The sequence below is a fragment of the Accipiter gentilis genome, chromosome 25 (assembly GCF_929443795.1).
Source record: "Accipiter gentilis chromosome 25, bAccGen1.1, whole genome shotgun sequence".
NCBI lineage: Eukaryota > Metazoa > Chordata > Aves > Accipitriformes > Accipitridae > Astur > Astur gentilis.
The window spans coordinates 11,017,123-11,039,298 of NC_064904.1; the positions used below are offsets into that span (position 1 = coordinate 11,017,123).

At 38.2% G+C, this 22,176-nt stretch overlaps 2 protein-coding genes across 7 annotated transcripts in view; one reads left to right on the forward strand and one right to left on the reverse strand.

Moving 5' to 3' along the window:
- Positions 1-22,176, forward strand: part of WDR20 (WD repeat domain 20) — a 47,913-nt gene that overhangs the window by 14,269 nt on the left and 11,468 nt on the right. For all 6 annotated transcript variants that reach the window (XR_007509639.1, XR_007509638.1, XM_049829051.1 and 3 more), the window contains exons 2-3: positions 15,035-15,217; positions 20,210-21,487. Coding sequence is in view for 4 of the 6 variants with exons in the window: in XM_049829051.1 (XP_049685008.1) it covers positions 15,035-15,217; positions 20,210-21,487 (1,461 nt within the window). In the remaining 2 variants the exon portion in view is untranslated. The remainder of the gene's footprint in view (positions 1-15,034; positions 15,218-20,209; positions 21,488-22,176) is intronic.
- MOK (MOK protein kinase) overlaps positions 15,100-22,176 on the reverse strand; it is a 43,866-nt gene continuing 36,789 nt past the window's right edge. Inside the window, exon 12 of the mRNA XM_049829069.1 lies at positions 15,100-15,179. The gene's annotated coding sequence lies outside the window, so the exon portion shown is untranslated. The remainder of the gene's footprint in view (positions 15,180-22,176) is intronic.

Genomic DNA, 22,176 nt, shown 5'->3' on the forward strand with positions numbered 1-22,176 from the left:
AGATAACTATTACTTTTTTACTTTAGGGCTATGAATCTGTTACAGCTTACTAGATTGTAACTATTGAGAAAGGAGTTACAGTTAACTAAGCATAAATCTTAAGTGAACCTTGCTGAACTTAATGATGAAGTGTAGTTAAGAGGTAATTGTTACAGTACACTTAATTTTCTCAGTTCCTCAAAAGTGAAGAGACTAAGTGTGTGCTTCAGCGCATTCCAGCCTTTACAGAAGGTGATACATTCTTTACATAGCATCTGACAGTCCATAAGTAGTAGTGCAGCATGAACTTTATTCAGTGTCTGCGAATATTTGGTACACTCTCTACTATTCTGAAATCAGTTGCTTTTTAATTCACGGTATTCCTAACAGTGAGAACTTCTGCTAAAACCCCTTTGACTGCCTGTGACTCCAGTGACAGGCAGGTATTTTCTTAAGGCTTATCCTTGATTGTGTTTAGATAGAGAAAAAACGTGCAGGAGTGCTACTCAACACACACCTCACCCCAACAACACCCCTCCCACCCCTCCCAAACCTGAGAATTCTCATCTGCTTCAATTTACTTTCAGTTTAAGCTTGTGAAATTTTGAGGTAGTAGACTTCTGTGCTAGGGAGTTTTTTTGTTTGTTTTGCTTAAAGTAAAACATTGTTTCCCTGCAGTGGGAAAACATTAATGGATAACATGTATTATATAGGCAGCTTTATTTGAAATTCAGGTGCTCAGCCTTTCTAGTGTAACACTCTGGTAGTAACTTAAGTTTGTGTCCTTGTACGAACTGTCAATTTTAAGTTGATATAATAGATATTTTAACTAAGGGAGTTATAGAACCTTAAACTCATTTTGTTCTGAAATGGGGAGAGAATGAAAATGCTTAGTTCTCGGAAACTTTTTACATATTTTAATGACTACAGGGACTGTGACAACTGTTGAGAATAGAGCTTCAAGTTGAGGTCTTCTAGGAGTGGTTTTGGAAACTATTTTCATTGGTGATGTTGGGACAAAGAAGTAAGAGCATGTACATGATGGCAAAATTCTCATAATAAAGTTGGGAGGCATCATTGTTCATAATCAGAGTGTTTTATATGGAGAAACAAGCTGATATTACAACAGTAACTGAAGTGAAAATTAATTGGAAAAATACATAGTTAGGGAATTTTTGCTTCAGCCAGAAAACTTTGAAAAGATGATAACCAGAGTGTAATGTTGATTATAAGCTGAGCCAGCTTGTGATACAGCTGTTGAAGGCAATAGGAGATAAATGCAATTCAAAGACGTATCAAATGAGTATTACCAATAGAAATAAGGAAGTGTCTTTAGTGCCATTGTACAAGGCATTGAAAAGATGGCTTTAATATTGTATGAAATTCTGGTTGCTTGTGTTGATGAAGGTGAATTTCAACTCCTGCTACTAGGAGAAGATGGTATCTAATGTAAAACTGGAGAAAGAAGAGTGTGATTTTAATTAGCTGAGCAAAGCAATCACTATTTCTTAAAACTGTGAAAGGAAGAAGAGAAGAAAGGAGAGAATAAATAGTACAAAACCTTCCCTAGATGTATGAGAGACATTGCCAGATCTCCCACGAATCCCAATTGTGCAAAATTTACTATTAATTCAGAAGGATCCTGCTCTTTGACCAGCCCTGCTCTAAGCTATTGCTTACAGTTGAACTGCATAATGAAAATACTGTGGTGGTGATAGGCTAGAGACTCTATGGGAAGTATAGAATAGATTAAGAGGCAGAGAGTGTTTCATCCAGAAGCTTCTTTGAGCTGAGCCAGATGAATGGAATGAAGAAGATGTGTAGTGATACAAATCCAACTATCTGTGTGGTATCCAGAGAGGCTACCTTACTGGCTTGTAGATACAGGAGAGGAAATGAAGTATAAAATACTGAGGAGCTGGAGACAGTAAAGTCCAATGAAAGAAAAGATGTACAGCTGACTTTGCAGATATCATGGAAAGAGCATGTTATGTTTTACGGTAACAGTGTCTCAGTAGTTTTGTAGGGAAGCTTCAGGGGGGTCATTTTGTGGTTTAGGTATTCTTGGAGACAGTTCTCTGTATTGTAAGTCTGCATTTATATGGAAGGCATTGAAGATCAGAACTATTTCATCCTATCTTTAACCATAAGCAGAGTAAAGGATGAGACTTTCTTGAATAGTAACATCAGGTAATAGTGGATACATTAATTTATTATAAAAAGAGGAGACCAGCCACCCCTTCTTTTTGTATCATATAGGGTAGTGAGGCTGAAAAAAACTAAGCAGCAAGCCTTTTTTTGTTTCAGGTTTTCCTAATCTGTTTTCTACTTACTTTTATATAAAACTTTAGTATGCTGAGGTATTTGGTATGTTTTCTGGGAATTAGGAAAGATTCCATGTGCTTAAAACAGATGTTTTCTTATTCATGATTCTGTGTTTGAGATAAATGTTTGAAGAAAGATCTTTCTTCAAAATGGAAACTAAGAGAAGCTAGCAACTGTGGCTTGGCTTTGCTAATGTTAATCCTAGAACTTCAAGTAAGTTAACCAGTTACCTGGCCCCTCTTGCACCAGAACAGAACAGTTTTCTACCAGGGTACAAACTTTAATGTATGGAAATTGTCTTTCTCATTCAAGTGTCCTCTTGGAACAAATTTTCCTTTCTGACAGGAGTGCAAAGTCTTGATTCACAGGAGAGAAGATAGTGTCAAGTAGAAACTCTTTGCTGTTCTAATGTTGCTCCTTATATATTGGATATACCCCATTCCTCGCATCTGAGTGCATTCTCTTTATTTGGTAGCTATTTATGCACATCTTTGGCAATGAAGTTTCCCCATTACCCTCCCATCTTAACAACAAAAATCCTTTGAAGTTTGTAACAGTTAATAAGGCGATTCCTCCAGTATGAGAATTACTTGCTTCGCTCTTTGGAACACAATACAATGTTAATGTATCTTGATCAATATGCAACACTAAACAGTTAAACAGAATTTCAAGTAGAGGCTCAGGCTGCTTAGTTACCGTGGCAAACACAGTAGGAAACTCATGCCAAAGTTTGGAAACTAAGATACACAAAAGAAAACTTGTAACTGAAATAATCTCTTTGGAGAGCAAGTGTAGTTGTTTATAATTTTATTAGAGCCTGTTTTCCAAAGAATACTGTTTTAAAATCCTGTTTTATCAAGCAAATCTTAATTGTCGGTTCAGAGTTTTGCACAAAGCAGGCAATATTCACAAGCAGGGAAGAGTGACATTCTTTGTTGGCTTGCCCTCTAACTGTAATGGCATTGAGTGAATAGAATAGCCTCTTGGAGACAGAGAAATTACTTAAGTACTGTAATCAAGGTTGACATATTTTCAGTGTGCAATGTCTTGTTTAACAGACATGACCAGGCTAGTCTGTATGTGTGTGTATATATATGATGTTAATGATTGTATGTATGTTAGATCATATATATATATATATATATATGGTCTCTCTATAATTATTTGTCTGTGTTCATCATTGTGTATATTATATATATTTTTTTAATGACTTGTGTATGTTAAAGATCTTGCAGTATTTAATTCACTGTCCTGCAGTTGTTTGTCTTAAGGCTTGCTAACTGTAACAAAGATCTATATGTTGGTATTTTAATAAGGTGATTTTCAGTTTGATAGGTTCCCTGTTTAGTAAGCTGCCTTTGAACTGTCTGTGAACACAGTATTTCGTATTGCAGTCATGTCAGTATATTGTGGCAAAATCCGATATTATTACATGTGACTTGCTGTACAGTTTTTTCCATAGGTGTGGTCACATGCAAATCAAGCAGTTATTTTCCTCTTTCTGAATGTAAACTAGTATGTGTATCTACATGCACTTTTTCCTCATCCTCCAAAGGGGAAGCTGTTATATAGAAAGGCAAATCCGTGGCTTGAGAGAGACTACTTCTAAAAACTTCCTGAAGATTGAGGCTAGAGTTGGAGTTGGACATTGAGATTGTGTGCACCTCCCCTAACACGTGACTCAAGTTTATCACTTTATGCATTGCATAATCTGGATTGGAGATTATGTTAGATAGTTGGAGGCTAAGGGAAAGCAGTTTAGGTTATTATTGAGAAACTGATTTACTTGCTTCTGCCTTTATAGCATATGATGTATTGGGAAGGAAGGCTTGATGTCATGATAACTATGAAGTGGTGTTATTAGAACATGAAATGTTGGAGGTGATGGAACAAACAGTGTAGTATTAGGTTGAAATGGTGTTCAGGAGTTCTCATGAGTTTTAAGTATAAAGAGGGTGAGCTGCAGACTTGGAATCATACAGTTGTTTAGGTTGGAAAAGACCTTTAAGATCATCAAGTCCAACCATAAACCTAATACTGCCAAGTCCACGACTAAACCATGTCCCTAAGCACCACATCTACACGTCTTCTAAATATCTTCAGGGATGGTGACTCAACTACTTCCCTGGGCAGCCGTGTTACAAGTAGTAACTGTTAAATTGAATTACAGGTTAGTATGTGCTTTTTGCTGACATCTTTTAAAAAGGACTTACTGATCACTTCATAATTAAAACAAAAGTAGAATGTGAAAACATCTGGAAGATTATACTTGGCTTTAACTCAAAGGAAAGTAAAAACTTGGAGGCCACAGAAAGAGATGAACTGTGCCATTGATTAGCCACAGTAAATAAAACTTTAAATAGCTTTCATCCCACTAAGTTTACCATGTGGTAATTTTATAGTTCTGTGGTAGATCCATGACTTCAGGAAAACAAAAGAGAAGAGCAGCAGAAATTGAAGGTGGACTAACTAACTGACAAGAGGCAGTTATAAGAAACTTGGGAGATGCAGCTATGCTAGGTGAATGAGCAGGAGTGTTTGTTTCCACTAATCTTTTGGTGGCACACACTGCAAGAAAAAACTTGAGTCAGTTTGGAACCACTGCATAAAAAGAAGAGGGGATTGCTATAGATGACTGCCTTAATTCATCAATACTTGAATCCTAATTTTTCTATATTGTAAGAAATGGAATGGGAAAGAATATTAGAAACAATGGAGTAAATCTTATTGCACTGTATAAATCAGTAGATCCATCTATATGTCTTCATACAGGTCTAAAAAAAAGGGGGGTATTACAAAGATTCAGAGAAATGGTGAAAATTGTGATAGCTGAAAACTTCTGTAGAAATACTGATAAGGATGGGACTGCTTATTCTAGTAAGCAGTATAAGTGCTGTATATTTAAGGAATGTTGGACATCATTGTCTCTTATTGGGAACAAGAAGGTATTCAGTAAAATCAAAGGGGAACAAAATTCGGAACTGATGCTTTTTTTCACATATTTAACTTTATCAGGATATGTTGCTTCAGTCATCTAAGTAAATAATGAACAGAAAGTGGTTGTTAAAATCTGACAATATTTGCAATTCCTTGTAGTAGTTAATGCAAAAAAATCCTGTAAAGGGTTATTAAACTTCCATATTTACAATTTAAATAGCTTCCTGAAAGAAATATAGGATGGACACTAATCCATTAATGCAGCTAACTTCCTGAACTTACTTCTGGAACGTGTATCTGCCCACTGTTGAAGAAATGGTATTGGAGTAAAAAGTCGGATTGTGGTCCAGTTCTGCAGTCTATGATTATGAAGTATGTATGTGCCATGACTTGTTAAATCTGTGTCTTAATTTTTAAGCCAGTTAGGGAGAGACCAGTATAAAAATGTGACCTGTCACCAATGGTTTATTAATAGCCCTGAGAGATCATTATTTTGAACTTAAAACTGCACAGTGAGATCTCCTTCTTACATATGTCCTTAAAAAGAGCTGAGTAGGGGGAGAAGAGGAGGAAGGTGTCTGCATTGCATGCAGAACATACGTGATTCTGAATTAGGTTTCTGTTGGAGAGGTTTTTATCCAGCAGGCTGAGCTACAGTTGAGCCAAAATTCTGTAGACTAGCCATTGGGAAGAGACAATAATACTGATATCACGCCTTCTTTTCCCTTCTTCCTGTTAAAAAAAAAGGCAAGTAATTGCTTAAACCAAAATAGAATATCTAATTCAGTTCATGTCTTTTGGGAGTGTGTGATACAATGAGTATATTCAGAGTTGTTTGAGTTTAACCAGCCTGTTTACAGATTTAGTGTGGCCAAATGCATAACACTTAAGTCAAAGCCTCAATTTTTATCTGAATTGATCATGCCATTAACTGATGCCCACACTAAGGTGAACTTTGCAAAAGGAACTGTGAAATTCTGCTTTTGTTAGCTGTTCTTCAGTGTGGGTTTCTGGGTGATTATTTAGATGCTCAAGAACAAGTTAAATTAGCTCTTATGGTCTTTCTGTATCATAGTAAAGCAGTATTGTGCAAAGTATGATGTAAAGGGTTGGAGCGCTTCTAGGGACGAAAGGGACAGGTTTTCTTCTGCAGGTATAATGAAAATTAACTTTGTTAAATATGTAGAAACAAACACCTTTTGAAAAGTTAAAATGTCATGTCATTTCCCTGAAGTTTTAGTGATTGGATTATAGTTTAGCTAAAGATTGCTCAAGTTTCCAGTCTACTTCCAGGCTGTTTGGTTTCTCTTGGAAACGCTAAGCTCACAGACCTTTTCAGGACTGACCAGGACTTGCTCTGGAGAGCTGCGCTGAGGGTTGTGGTTAGTTCATTAGAACACTTTGGGTCTGACCCAGCTCTTCAAACAGCACTGTCACAAGTTGTATGGTTTGGTCTTCCAGCCAAAAGGAGCAGTGTCAGCATGGGTCTAAATTTCACCAAACGAGTAATGTGTTGAACTGAAAATGCTTCAGGTTTCTAAAGGAACAATTTCAGTGACTTTAGACTTCTGTTGGGTTGTGACAGGTTGGAGGCTGCAGCAGTGGTCTCTGCTCAGAAGGCAGAGGAGGTATTTTTTGTGTGGAGACACTCTTAACATTGTTTCAATTTCCCTCAACCTCCCTGGCCTTCAGTAGTTCAAATGTGTTGACATGCCTGTCCTACCTTAATGCCCTTTGCCTGGTCTCACAAACAAAGGGTAAATTGATTCTATATGTACCTCTAAAGTGAATGGGGATTTGTAACAAAAAATGATTTTTCTTTTTTTGGGACGCTGCTGTTCTGGGTTCTTGGAACTCTTTTTAAATAAGAAGTCTACTTTTTCTGGGGTTATTGGTAGACTGGTGTTTTCACCTTAGATAAGTTCCAATAGGATGTGCTGATCTATACTGTAACCAGATAAATATTTTGGTTTATAGCCTTACTAAAATGGAGTTAACATTGATATGGCAAGTTGTAAATCAAACAGTCCTTTATGTGTGTTCTCTATGGTGTTCACATCTACTTTCTCGATCTTGGCAATTATATATCCATTGGTCCAGTTAATATCACATAGATTTATTTCAAACCAGTGCATGCTCTTTGCTCTGAGTGCTTAGAATAATTCTTCTGGAAACAGAATATGATTATTTTATTGGATGCTTCAGAAAACTAAACTGATCTTTGACTAAATATGGATTTATGTCCAGTTGTCTGGACTAGAGCTTTTATCTTAATGTATGTGGTCATAGTTGTCTGTATGCATAAACGCTGAAATCTTGTTAACTAATGCTTTTCTCCTTTCAAAAGTCATGTATGTCTTGTATGGCCCCAAGTGCTAGTTAAATCTAGAAGGGAGAAGAATATCAAGTAGCTTCCCGAATTTGGAAACGGCTTTGTACAAAATTGATCTTAAAGACTTTGTTATGGATGAATTGTGTGGAACACTAGAAAAAATTAGGTTAAATAAAATTACTTGGTGTCCCTGTTTTACTAACAGAGCTGTTCTTACACAGTATCCTAGAAACTCTTGTCACATGCCTTAAGTGTTCCTGTTCAGCATTTAATCAAGTGCTTTGTAACTTATAAAAAACCTTCTGCAATGATACAGGAACCCATTTATGAGAAACAGTGTTGTTCAGGAGAGTAAATGTTCGGCTGAGTGGAAATAAATCTTGAAACACTTTTGTTGGGAGCAGGTATAAATGCAAATTATTTTAAACTTTAAGTGAGCTCATTCAAAATATTTATGTATTAGAAAAGATACATCAGAAGATATGTCACTGAAGCCAAATTAGTAATGATCATGTCTTGAAGATCAAGATCTTAATATTTAGGGAAGTTAAAATGGCACCAAGTGGCAGCTACACTTTCTGGAGACTTTCTAGAGAAAGAAAGCTATAGAGATAACTTAATGGAAAGTCTTTGAGGCAGTATGTTAAAAATACCAGATTCTTTTTCCTGCCTGCTAATTTTTTTTGTCCCAATTTCTTAGTTTTTAATTTTCAGAATCCATGTTGTCCAGTGCAACTTTCATCCCTTTCTCATAGGTTCTCTTGTCTTCAATTAGAGAGGAATAAGGGAAAGTGAATGCATGTGCTTGTTTTTAGTGGTAGTTCATACTTGCCCTTTTATAAATTGGCAGCAAATCCAGCATGGGTTGTGCTGTTGTGAGTATTAAGCTATTTGTGCTTCAATTCACAGAGCTGAAAGATCAGCCAAATTTTAAAAGCAAAACGAAAATAGTTTTCTTGAGGTTTACAAATGTGACTTTAATGTAAAGCAGGTACATTGAATGCAATGTTGCAAAATAAAGACCTACTATTTCCCTAGTGTTAATAGCTTTGCAAGGCTTAGGAGACACTTAAAACTAGTCCTGTGTGTACACACAAAACACCTATTATGCAACCCTTAAAGCTAAGCACATCACTTGGGTACGGAAAAAGCCGCTCTTACTTATTTCAGAAGCTGTCCTTACATTTAAGAAACCTATTGCAGCTATGTATAAATAAGGCAACTTTACAAATGATTGTATGATGGCTTTTTACAGAATCCTAAAGAGAATTTATACTTTTTTTTAGTTTACAAGTGTTACCACTTTCAAACTAATTTAAGTTTTTTGGGGGCTTCTGAAGTGGTCCTACCTGAAAATTTCATGCTGTTGAATCTGAAGAGAGCCTGGAACTGATGTGTGTTCTTGCCATACCTTAAACTTTCTACTGAGAAAGCTAAGGTCATTACAGTCAGCAGTCTGTCAGCTTACATGCAGTTATAATTGTAGAAGCCAGTTTATTACTGATTGGCTATGGCACTGTCAGCTGCACTGAAGAGTGTTTTATTAGGGCTTTATAGTTGCAGGAAGTGTTGCCTGGACTTTCTGTTATGTATCTCGTATACATCAAGCAGAACTTTTGCTCTGCATCAGTGTTCTTTATAGGGAAAGACAACTAACTTGTTGCTGTTGTTTTCTGCCTGTGTGAAATTCCTTTAAGATGTAAACCAGACCTGTTAAGTAAACTGGGAGTGGCCATGTTGCTGCTGCTTTGGTTGATCCTCAGCTTAGGATCTCGGGGTCAATTCAGGTTGGAAGGGGCCTCTGAGAGTCTCTAGTCTAACCTCCTGCCTAAAACAGGGTCAGCTATAAGATCAGGCCAGCTCGAAGCAACAGTGAAGCAACTACAAATGATTCTATTGCTAATATTAAGTGAGCTGTATTTGGGCTCTACAAAAGGGATCTGGAAATCTAGTCCTTTGATAATAAAGTAATCAGAGGGATTTCCAGTGTGAAGTATTGAAGCTAGTATTTCTGGCAGAAACAATGAACAGTTTGCCAGAAAATTCTGCAAATGTCTCCAGGGTAACTCAGCTTTCTTGCCATGTTCCTCAACTTTCTCTGTCCTTCAGCTAGCTCTGCAGGAAGGAGAGCAAGACCAGAACTGACATGGACAAAGAATAAACAAGCTGTTAAGGGGCCTCCTGGTTTAGTTTTCCCTGTCCTTGCTAATAGAGTTAGCAAGTCTGTCCTGGAAGACCCTGTGCTGTTCACTAGGGGATACTGTAAGGCAAAGTGCTGCAGTAAGGGTTACCTTGCCTCTTTTTTTTCAGCTAGGGTTTAAAGACCATCTGTGAAGTTCAATGAAGTTCACTTAGTAATAATCCTAAGAGTTGTTTTCTCATGTTACTTGTAGAGCATTATAACAAGCACAGCTTTCTCAAATTGTTCTGTTTACAGACCAGGGACCATTACATCCCTGGACAGCAAGGTATTGAAGAGATATCAAGCTGCAGGCAATAAGTTGTGAATCCAAGCTCCAGAAATGCTGAGGAAATTGTTTTCAAAAATGTATCTTGGTTCTTTGTGTCTTCTCTTTTATTTTGTGCTGGAGCTCAACATACATAGCTAATCTGTAATCTGCCATTTGTGATCAATTAATTGTCTGGACAAGAGAGAATTTAAGAGGATTTTTGGAAGTAAAATTTTTATTAAATGTTTCCCCTTGCTTCCAGGCTTAAAGACCTAATATTCTGTCTTGATCTCACTTATAGCTATGACCCGTTGAAAGCCAGTCTCCTGGCAAATGTGATATTAAATACTATTAAGTATATAAAGGAAGCATTTTGATGATTGCAGTTGAAATTATCGGAGATAAATTAATAAATAACTTCTTTTCATTCTGATCATGGAGATGTTTTTTGGCTTGGAAGGTGTATTGGGTTTGCGTGGCAAGATTTTGGTAGCAGGGGGGCTACAGGGGTGGCTTCTGTTAGAAGCTGCTAGAAGCTTCCCAACAGAGCCAATGCCAGCCGGCTCCAAGATGGACCCACTGCTGGCCAAGGCTGAGCCCATCAGTGATGGTGGTAGCGCCTTTGTGATAACAGATTTAAGAAGGGAAAAAAACCTGCCTAACAGAAACTGCAGCCAGAGAGAGGAGTGAGAACATGTGAGAGAAACAATCCTGCAGACCCCCAGGTCAGTGAAGAAGGACGGGAAGGAGGTGCTTCAGGTGCTGGAGCAGAGACTCCCCTACAGCCCATGGGGAAGACTGTGGTGAGGCAGGCTGTCCCCCTGCAGCCCAGGGAGGTCCACAGTGGAGCAGACACACACCTGCAGCCTGGGGAGGACCCCACGCTGGAGCAGCTGGATGCCCGAAGGAGGCTGTGACCCCGTGGGAAGCCCGTGCTGGAGCAGGCTCCTGGCAGGATGGACCTGTGGCCCTGTGGAGAGAGAAGCCCATGGTAGAGCAGGTTTTCTGGCAGGACTTGTGACCCTGCAGGGGACCCACGCTGGAGCAGTGTGCTCCTGAAGGACTGCACCCTGTGGAAGGGACCCATGCTGGAGCAGTGTGTGAACTGCAGCCTGTGGGAAGGATTCATGTTGCAGAATTTCATGGAGAACTGTCTCCTGTGGGGAGGGACCCTACACTGGAGCGGGGAACAGTGTAGAGGAGTCATCCTTCTGAGGAGGAAGGAGTGGCAGAGACAATGCGTGATGAACTGACCATGAACTGACCGTGACCCCCATTTCCCATCTCCCTGCGTTGCTTGGGGGGAGAGAAGGTGGAGAAAATTGGGAGTACAGTTAAGTCTAGGAAAGAGGGAGGCGTGGGGGAAGTTGTTCTAAGATTTATTTTTTATTTATTACCCTGCTCTGATTGGATTAGTAACAAATTAAACTAGTTTCCCCCAGTTGAGTCTGTATTGCCTGTGATGAAAATTGGGGAGTGATCTCTCCGTGTCCTTATCTCAACCCATGAACCTTTTGTTTTATTTTCTCTCCCCTCTCCAGCTTAGGAGGGGGGAGTGATAGATGTGACTTTGATGGGCACCTGGCATCCAGCCAGGGTCAATCCAGCACAGAAGGAAATATAGCATCTATGATACTTTTAATTCAACTAAAATTTGCAGAAAGCTGCATATGTAAGTTAGGAAAAGAAAAGGTACAGGAAGAAATTGCACCTGTCAAGGAGTATGATTAAATGCTGACTTGAAATAATGTGATTCACTGTATGGGAAATCTTAGTATGAAAGCTCTAAGACTCAGATCAGTAGTATATGAAAAGAATGAATCTTGGACAGATAGTAATCTGGCTTTAAATATTTGCTTCAGACTGAGGTGACTGATTCCACACCCCCCCCCCACCCCCCCCCAAATTCCTAGTGTTTAGGTACTTAAAGCTGTGGTTAAGATGTTCCACTTGACTGCCTTTCTGCTGGAAGTCATGATTCAGGGTGAATGGGCAACTGCTAGACTGTTATTATTTTTTTTATTATTATTTTTTTTACCTCCCTACCCTAGCAGAGGGGGGGTAATTTTGCTAAAATAGTGTGTTGTGAGAGTTAACTAAATGGGACTAGGAAGTCTCCAAAACAGTTACATGGTTCATGTTTTACTTCTAGAGTATGAGTTCATCACAAAGAACTAAATGGCAAAGTTGATCAATTTTTCTTCTTTAAAGTTCTCTAGAGAGTTTCAATCTGTTCAAAGGCAGGACTTGGAAGCTGTTGATGCCCCAGTTACTATTCTCTTTCAAAATATATCAGCATTCTTCTGAGGGGGGCAGTTTACATCACTTTGTTCAGTCAATAATGTCATATCCTAGGATTTGACAGTTGTAGACTCAGATCTCTTTTCTGAGAATCAAATCTTCCACAAAATAGCTATAGCGAATGGACTTAGTGGTGAGCTAATGAAATGCTGAGTCCCAGGCACAACTGAATTTTATGAATAAGCTCTTTTCTTGTTCTTAGCAAAATCCAACAGCAATCCTTCAACTGTGCAGAAATAAAAAAGTCTCCTACTTCTTATGCTCATTGATTCTACCCTGTATTTCAATTAAGAGAGATCAAGACTCAGAGTACTTTTGTGCTTGTAGATTTGACTTATCTCCACAAGACAACTATATTATAACTGAAAACACTAGCTGCATGTAAATAAAAGGCGGGGCATCCCTGTCAGTAGAAGCCTGGTAATTCTGGGTTGAATTAGTTTGTTTATTCTCCATTTAAGTTTAGACAGATTGTCACTGCCATCTGGTTCCCAGAGAACAGCTAGAACAAGCACAGTGAAGTCTGTGCTTAGATTTAATATATCAGAATTTCATGTCTTGCTAGATCAGTTATCACATAATTTCAGAAGATGGGGAACTTCAGTCACACCAAATTTGTCAGACAACAAAACCAAAAGCTAGTGATATAAAACCTCAGCCAGACAAAAGAGCAAGGTATAGTTCCAATCTGAAAATAGCCACCTCTTGATGCTTTGCTGCTTAAAACGATAGTGAAGATTCAGAAGAACAACCTGGGAATACCCGTGTTTTCTGCTGGCTGGGAGAGTCTGTGGTTCTCTGATCATTCTGCATGATTCAGGCTGAGTTCTATTTACTTTAAAAGGGGTCTTCTTTCTTAGGCATTGTGTCCTGCTGGAACTTTAGTCCAGAGGACACAACATCAAGTCTCATGGGTGAGAGGAGAGAGATGTGGTACCTTGTTAACTCTGTGTTTCTTTGAGGTATGGAGGGATGCATCTATGTGTTTCTATAGGATGGTTTTCCAGATAGAAATGCTACCTCAATTTTGAGAGTTATCCCTTGATATCACTTATTTTTGTAGTGACACAGGACAAGGGAATCTTGCACAATAAAAGAGATAACTGCATGGCCTCTAGGATTTGATCTTTCAGCTTCAAATTACAGATTTACATGTGTCTCTGAATGCTCCTTGGTAGGCATGCACCTAATCCTATGATTTCCCAGTAGAGCTAGTATTCTATTTAAGTTCTCCTTGAAGATGTATTGCTAATATTCTTCTTTAGCTTATAATGGATCTCTGGGCTCTAGAGAATAACTTTTTAATCTGCTGACTTTAGAAGTTGGAATACATCATCTCATTTTTGAGTTTTCAACCAGGAGGCCATACACCTGATTAAACTGGTTTATAATACATGCTGCAAAACACAAGTGCAACTTTAATACTGTTGCATATATATGCTTATCATGCATATACTGTAGTTAAATTTGCCTTGGAAATGGCTCACCTGACATGAATCACTGTGTAGCTAGTTATGATTTTTCCCTACTGACAGGTCTAGTTTCTGGCTGTGTAGCTCCATTCACACCAAGGATTTGCTGCTCTTTAGACCTCATCCTCGAAGGTTTAATACACTGGAGCAATTTTCTTTTATGTGAAGCTTGTCCTCTTCCTCAAAGAAGTTTTATTTCTTATATTGCTGGCCCACTTCCCTCTGATTAAAAATACTGAAAAAGTATGTATCAAAATTAGAGTCCCAAATCACAGCTACATCTCAGGTCTGTAATATTGTTGAGTATCTGTAGCTTTCTAATTACAGACTCTGAACCTAGTAAATGGGGAGTTTAAAAAACAAACAAACAAAGTTGAACCTGATGTATGATTTTGCATATTAAATATATGGGGTTTAATCACTGGATGATGAAAGATTAGGTTGTCCAGAAGTGATATGGGGATAAACACGGGTTACACAACTGAGAGCGCATTTTAGATTGCTTTTCAGTTCCTTTTGATTCTTCTGACACTTTAGTGCCAGATCTTCAGTTGTTTATATTGAGGTTCCTCAGTTTTGTTAGCACTTACTTTGTCTGAGCTATATTTGAATTCTGTGTTCAGTGTCAGCACCACAATTACTCTGTAGCTTAATGGCTTAAAATATGTTTTATGATCACAGTATCAGCATGTGGAGTCAGTGTTCCTAGAAGATGCTCTCCTAGGATCTAGTTGATCATTTTATAAATTATTGAGACCAATATTGTATGTTTGCCTGTTATAAAAGGATAGGCTTAGAGTACAAGAATCAGGTGATTGAGAATATGCTATTTTTAATCCAAAATTGGATTGTACTCAATATTGAGAAAGCTGCTACTAGGAAAGTAGAAGATAACTTGTCTCTGTGTGATGGAATGCCTCTTCTGGCAGGATAAGCCTTCGGGGAATGGGTTGATATTGAGGACTCACTGGAGCCTTTGTGTTACTGAATGGTTTTCACTGGTTTGTCATGTGATGTAGTTGCAAAGGCTAGGTAGGTATAGTGTTTAGCAAAATTGAAAAACACAAGTATTGCATTATAGGAAAAGATAAACCTTTTGATGACATCCTGGATGTCTTGATAAATGTAAAGCTGCTTTCTAAAGTAGGGTTTTGTGACTGCATAAATTGTTGCAAATAGAACTGGTTATATACACACATTGTGATAAACTGTCTTAATTCTGTTTACTGTCTTTGCAGGCTGCGGACTTGAGTAAACCAATAGACAAAAGGATATACAAAGGAACACAACCTACATGCCATGACTTCAATCACTTAACGGCCACAGCAGAAAGTGTGTCTCTTCTAGTGGGCTTCTCTGCAGGCCAGGTCCAACTTATAGACCCTATTAAAAAAGAAACAAGCAAATTATTTAATGAGGAAGTAAGTAGAAATCTTAACATTGTTGCATGCAATGTATTTGTGATATTAAAGATCCTAGATTTTCAGAGTTCTGTAGATGGCTCCATTTGCCTACACAGCTTATCATTCAGTCACTGCCTTTGTTTTTCAGCTGTTTCATTGGCTGGGAATACGCACACAAAAATGTTATTCATGAAGGAGTATTTTGCACTTTAAGATTAAAAATTAGGACTTTCTAGTTTGGGTAATACTGTAACTAGAGTTAATGACAGTTAACTGATGGAAAAAAGGTCTACAGATGTAAATGTTGCTGCATGTGCTCTGCAGTCCGTTGTTTCTGACGCTTCTGGTTCTGAATGAAGAAGAAAACATTTAAGCCTCTATTTAACTAATATATTATGGTCTAAATATTAAATAAGGTAAAAATACCAATTCTTATTGTCAGGATGTTACAGCAGAAACTGTATCAAGGATTCTTAAAGGCTTGCTTGGGGAAGACAAGGATATCAAGCTGAATGCTGCATAGAAAAAGCTGAAGGCTTATGAGGTCTTGGCTATGTGATGTTCCTGAAACTCTCCATCTGCTTTTTTTGCTGCTGTGCAATAAGAAAAGATAGAAGGGAGTATTGAGGGGGATGATTAATGCCAAGTTACAGGACCACTGGCTTTGATTATCTGGTAGTATTGGCATTCTTAGAAGAGTAAGTGTCTAGATGCTAACAAGGAAAGAAATTTTTGACAGCATTTTCTGCAGAGGGCAAGCTACAGGAATTTGGGTGGTTTAGGGGGTGTTGGTTGTTTTTTGGGGGGTGTCTTTTGCTCCTTTTTGTGTTTTTAATCCAGCTGCAGGTGACTTCGGGGGGGGGGAATAGCAAAGAGCTTTGCAGATATTTTTGTGTTGTTTTTTTAATAAATTTCAAATATGGATAAGAGCTTTGCAGATGAAGTTAAGCCTTGTGCAGCTTTTAAACTGAGCAAGCATATCCTTCCCACCTCTGAGAGATGTGTTGCCTTGCTCTGTCTTTGTGCAAAGAAGATTGAAGTATTGTTCTCAATGGGGATGTTTTATAATTAGAACTGTCTAATTCCTCCTCAGCTTTCTAAAATTAGCTACATCTAGATCAGAAGAGGGGTGTTTTTCTTCTTACTTAGCCTTTTCCCACCTGCTCTGTCTCTCTGCTTGTGCTGAGTGGGAAATGGTGCTGGAGAATCTTAATGTTGCATGGAGTACTCTGGTAGAAACCTCTGTATAAATAGTCGAAATGTTCATTTTAGCATTGTCCTAACACCTTTCCCTGCAAAAACCCACAACTCCAAACCAAAAAAACCCAGACTTTGTCATTGGTGCAAATTCATCACTGGGAGTGCTGGTCTGGTTGTGAACAAATTGCTTGTGTAAGTACAGCTCTGATTTAATCTTGTATGATAATAGTGTAAGTATTACAAATGGCAGTAGAAATACTATAAACAACTAGAGTTTCATATCACAGAGCAGTTCCCACTCTTGTAGCTGAACTATAGTTGCTTTGAGGAAAACTCCTGCTGAAATACTTACATAAAGGTCCAATGCATGCTTACATGCCTTGATGTTGTTTAACTGTCTAGAGCCTGCAGTGTAAACCTGTGTTGCAGGCTGAATAGTTCTTGTGGTAGTCTACAAATGATGGAAGCACTGAAGCCACTTTCCATTAGACTGTGTTGTCTTTTCTCTGTGCTATAACCAGTATTACTTCACTTTGGTGGTAATGCATCCTTTGACAGTTTGGTGGAAGTTAAATGAGGTGATCTATTTTCTACACAGCTAACCTAAGGATTTGCTCAGTGTTACCAAAACTACATGCACAGTACGTGAGAGTTAAATGACAAATTCCTGTTTCCTACGCTGATCTTATTTGCATTTACAACCAATTCTAAAATTTTTATATATTTTTAATCTGTCAGTTTCAGTATTGAAGTTTGCCCTGGATGTGTTTGAAAGTTCTGGCTTGTATTGAAAAGCCATTTCAGAGAAACATTAGTCAGCATTGATGTTTGAGCCAGTTTGTTTGCTTCAAGATGAAGGTGCCTATTGGGTTTTGAATCTATTTAGAGTTTAGATAGTGAGAATAAATCTGTCTTCATAGGCAGAAGGTCATCTAAATGAGTGTTAACACCTTTCAATGGATTTAGCACTAGGGCTAGAGGTAATAGAATTCACCACCTGTCCTGTTAGTAATTTGGTGGTTCAGGTAGCCCAAATCTCTGTTTTGACTATCACCTGTGATAAAGCAATCAGGATAGCACTTAATCGTATGTGATATGTGAAATAACTTAACCTGTTATGACACAGAAGTTTATGTTGAACTTAGACTGCAGTAAGGCTATTGCATTTTAACTTGTTATTCTCCCCCCCCCCCCCCCTTTTTTTTTTTTTAAAGTTCTATTCATGTAGAAGACAATAGGGACTTGAAAAGCTGAGGTGGGTGATACTGTGCAGTTTGTGGCTGCCTACCTAAATCAATCTGTATCAACAGTGGTATTCCTTCTGTGTCAATTAAATTAGTGATATTTTCTTATTCCCCAAAACAAGCAAGTATACCTCACAGATTCAGTTGTTTCCATGTGGTAGTTGGTTATTCTCAAGCTGGCCAACACCTAGCCAGTTCAGTTATGTTTCTTTCATCATTTTTAAATTCTTTTTTTATTTAAACTAAAGCCTTAAGCTGCATTTTTTCCTAATAAACTTTTCATATACCTGTGTTGCCAAAGCTCTTTGTCAGACCTTAATGCATATTCCTTGATTGCCTCAGTTTTTTCACTCCTTTGTGGCCTATGCCTATAATTTTGTCCCTTTAAGCTTGTTCCAAACATGGCTACTAAGATAATCTTGGCTTGCCTTCCTGACTGGTGACTGAAGTTCCTTCACTTACTATTCTTTCACCAAACTGATCATAAATTCCTTATCCCAGCTACTCCACTGATTTACTTGATACTGCATTCAGTCCATTCTTGTAATGAATCTGCCAGTCATACTGACTTCAAGTCTTGTTTTGTTGTGCTGCAGAAGTGTGTAAGCCCAGTTGAAAGTCTTCAGGAAGTCATAACATCAGAGTTTTTATGTTCCTGCTGAATTTAAAGCTCTGCTGGTTGAGAAGGGGATGAGTTGTAGTCACTTGCTACATATCAGCTTAAAGTCTCTCTGCATCTTGTCTCTTTGAGCTAATCTGCTCTCATTGCAGATTGCAATCTTCTGTTTTGTTCCTAGCCTCCTTGGAGTAAAGATTAGGTTTGCAGGATTTCTGTACAGTATTTAAGATCATGTAACCCAACAAGATTGTGGACTTAAAATGCCATTTCTAGCATAAAATTTGAGCAACTGCTCTTGTGAGTAGGGGTTGTACGTCATGTTAAGCTACTCTACTAGAGTAGAGCAAGAAATTTCACTTTGTTGCTGTATTAGCAGTAGTTTTGTAATGAGAAGACTATTGCCTATAGCAAATGGGCTGGGCTGATGTTCCCTGTCCATATTCTCTTGGTATGTACCAGGTAAGTTTCTGTCTAATGTTTCTGATCTCATCATTACCGAGACATGAATGGTAGGTATCATTGAACACATGACAAACTATTTAAAATGTCACTACAGAAGCTAAGAATATGTTAGTTTAAAGCTACCACATTTGAGGAGAAGTTCCCAGATTAAGTGACATCTCAGCTCTCCAGTACAAAATGGCTAATGTAACCAATGAGAAATTACAGAAGAGAGGCTTCCTGGTCTTACACTGAGGTTGACAGCAGCAAAAGTATACATGTAAATAGAATCTAAAATGACCAGATGCTGCTTTCCAGTGATAGTTACAGGCCCAGAATTGATAACAATTAATGAATTATCTATTAGTTTGGGGGTTTTGTTTGTGATGAACAGCATAGCAAGGTTTGGGGGGGATTTTTTTTTGTTCTTTGTTTTTTTAACACTTTTGTAACTTGTTCTGATATCGTTAGGCTCTTTGTATTTGCATTCTTGCCTTTTGTGTAGCTGAGCTCTTCTTTCAGCCTATAATCAATCTATGCCAAATACAAATCTTGAATGTGCATGTAAAGAATTACTTGCCTCCAAGTTGCAGTTGAGTGATGCCATGACTGAGTTGGTAAGTTTTAGAAGTCTACCAGAACTACACTAGCAAACTCAAGGAGTCAAACTTTATCTCTCAGTTCTTACAGCATTGAAGACATTATGATCAGCAGTGTTTGTTTAATGTGTGTGTTCATTCTTTTGCAATGATGGATTCTATTAAAATGTTTTTCTTTAAAGGAAGCTTCTTAATCAGTGGTAACTGAGAGTATTGAGGTCTTTGGCTAATGAATGATAAGTAATTGGAGGGTGGGTGGGGATTACAAGGTGAAGAGTATTTGGTGCCTTCTGAATTCACTGAAGCACGTGCATTTAACTACTAACTTTCCAGCCACATAGTAACAGGATCACTGTGTACGTAGCTTTTGTTCCCTGAATCAGTAAAATCTGGTAAAGGGTCCTAAAGCCCCCCCACCCCCCACCCCCCCCATGGGTTTTATTTGTGGTTTCAGATAAAACCAGAGTCTAAATGTACTGTTGTTGATTTATAACCCGTTTGTTATGTAGTACAGATGAGTAACTGTCTTTTTTCCCTTTAGCTCATTCTGTGTTTTATTGATTGTTTTCTTCTCATATTCTTCAGCCTACACAGCAAAAAATAAACCTAAGAACACTACCTTTAGATTCATAACAACAGATTGGCTTGATTGAAGTATGTTCTTTGTGGAATGTGACTGGACCACAATAATAACCTTTGGTAGCACTTTGTCTAAAAATAATTTCCTCTTTACTGCCTGATAAGATTATAAGTTTTTGAAGGTACAATAACATAGCTCCTTTATAGAACGCTGAGTTCACTTTGCTCAAGTATTGTTCCCCATTCCCCAGAAAGCTCAGATTTACAGTTAATTATTAAAACTTCAATTTTCAGACTTTCTGATGTGTATCTTCTTTGTTTTTCACAGAGACTAATAGACAAATCCAGAGTAACCTGTGTAAAATGGGTACCAGGCTCGGAAAGCCTTTTCCTAGTAGCTCATTCCAGTGGCAATATGTACTTGTATAACGTGGAGCACACTTGTGGTACCACAGCCCCGCACTACCAGCTACTTAAACAAGGAGAAAGTTTTGCAGTTCACACTTGCAAGAGTAAATCCACAAGAAACCCTCTGCTTAAATGGACAGTAGGTGAGGGTGCCCTGAATGAATTTGCCTTTTCCCCAGATGGGAAGTTCTTGGCATGTGTGAGCCAGGATGGTTTTCTTCGTGTGTTTAACTTTGATTCAGTGGAATTGCATGGTACAATGAAAAGCTACTTTGGAGGACTGCTCTGTGTGTGTTGGAGTCCCGATGGGAAATACATAGTGACAGGTGGAGAGGATGACTTGGTAACAGTTTGGTCTTTCGTGGACTGTCGAGTAATAGCGAGAGGCCATGGACATAAATCATGGGTCAGTGTTGTTGCGTTTGATCCATATACCACTAGTGTAGAAGAGAGTGACCCGATGGAATTTAGCGGAAGTGATGAGGATTTCCAAGACCTTCATTTTGGCAGAGATCGAGCAAATAGTACGCAATCTAGGCTATCCAAAAGGAACTCTACAGACAGTCGTCCAGTAAGCGTTACGTATAGATTTGGTTCAGTAGGCCAGGACACGCAGCTCTGTTTGTGGGATCTTACAGAAGATATCCTCTTCCCTCACCAACCTCTCTCAAGAGCAAGGACACATACAAATGTCATGAACGCCACAAGTCCACCTGCTGGAAGTGGTGGAACTAACCCAGGAAGTAATGGAAACAGTATCACAACACCTGGAAACTCTGTACCCCCTCCTCTTCCACGGTCAAACAGCCTTCCACACTCTGCAGTCTCAAATGCTGGCAGTAAAAGCAGTGTCATGGATGGTGCCATTGCTTCTGGTGTTAGTAAATTTGCAACCTTATCGCTACACGATCGGAAGGAAAGACACCATGAAAAAGATCACAAGAGAAATCATAGCATGGGACATATATCTAGCAAGAGCAGTGACAAACTGAACCTAGTTACTAAAACCAAAACGGACCCAGCTAAAACTTTGGGAACACCTCTCTGTCCCCGAATGGAAGATGTTCCCTTGTTAGAGCCTCTTATCTGTAAAAAGATAGCACATGAAAGACTGACTGTGTTAATTTTTCTTGAAGACTGTATAGTCACTGCTTGTCAGGAGGGATTTATTTGCACATGGGCAAGGCCTGGTAAAGTGGTAAGTTTTAATCCTTAATGCTGCATCAAAGAACTAGAACTCTGAATAGGTAGTTTTCTTGAAATATAAATGAATGTTGAATATAAAATTTCTTTATGCTTAATGTAAAAAAAAAAAAATAAAAAAAAATCCTCAGAGCCATACTTTTGGATACTGCATGCCATATTTCTGAATGATTTGAAGTGTCTTGGATACAATTATTAAGTATAGTTGCCTTCCAGCAGACGAAATAAATACTGTGCATCTAAACTATTGATCAGTGTTCTTATACTTAAGCATAACCACAATATGGTAAAAGCTATTTATGTAAAAATTGAAGTAAAACCTGTCAATCACTAAAATAACTATAATCCTTCTAATGTTTTCTAAAAAATACAGCACTCCCAAGGAGAGTAGCTTATGAAAAGCTGCTGCTTATAAGTCTAGTGAGAAATGTGAGCCTCTGAAAAAATTAAAACCAAAGTGTTTTATTCCTCTATACTTTTCTGTGGTGGCCTGCCATTAATGTAAAGCCAGTTCTTATTAAAACGTCAGCCATTTTATGCACAGATTTGTGAGCCCTTTACTGACTGTAGTTTATGCTCTTGAAATTGTGAATCAGTACTATCAAGGAACTCTAATTTTAGCCAGGTCTTGATTTATGTATTTGTTGAGTTAGGGAAAATCATGCAAGCTTTCTCTAAGTAGTT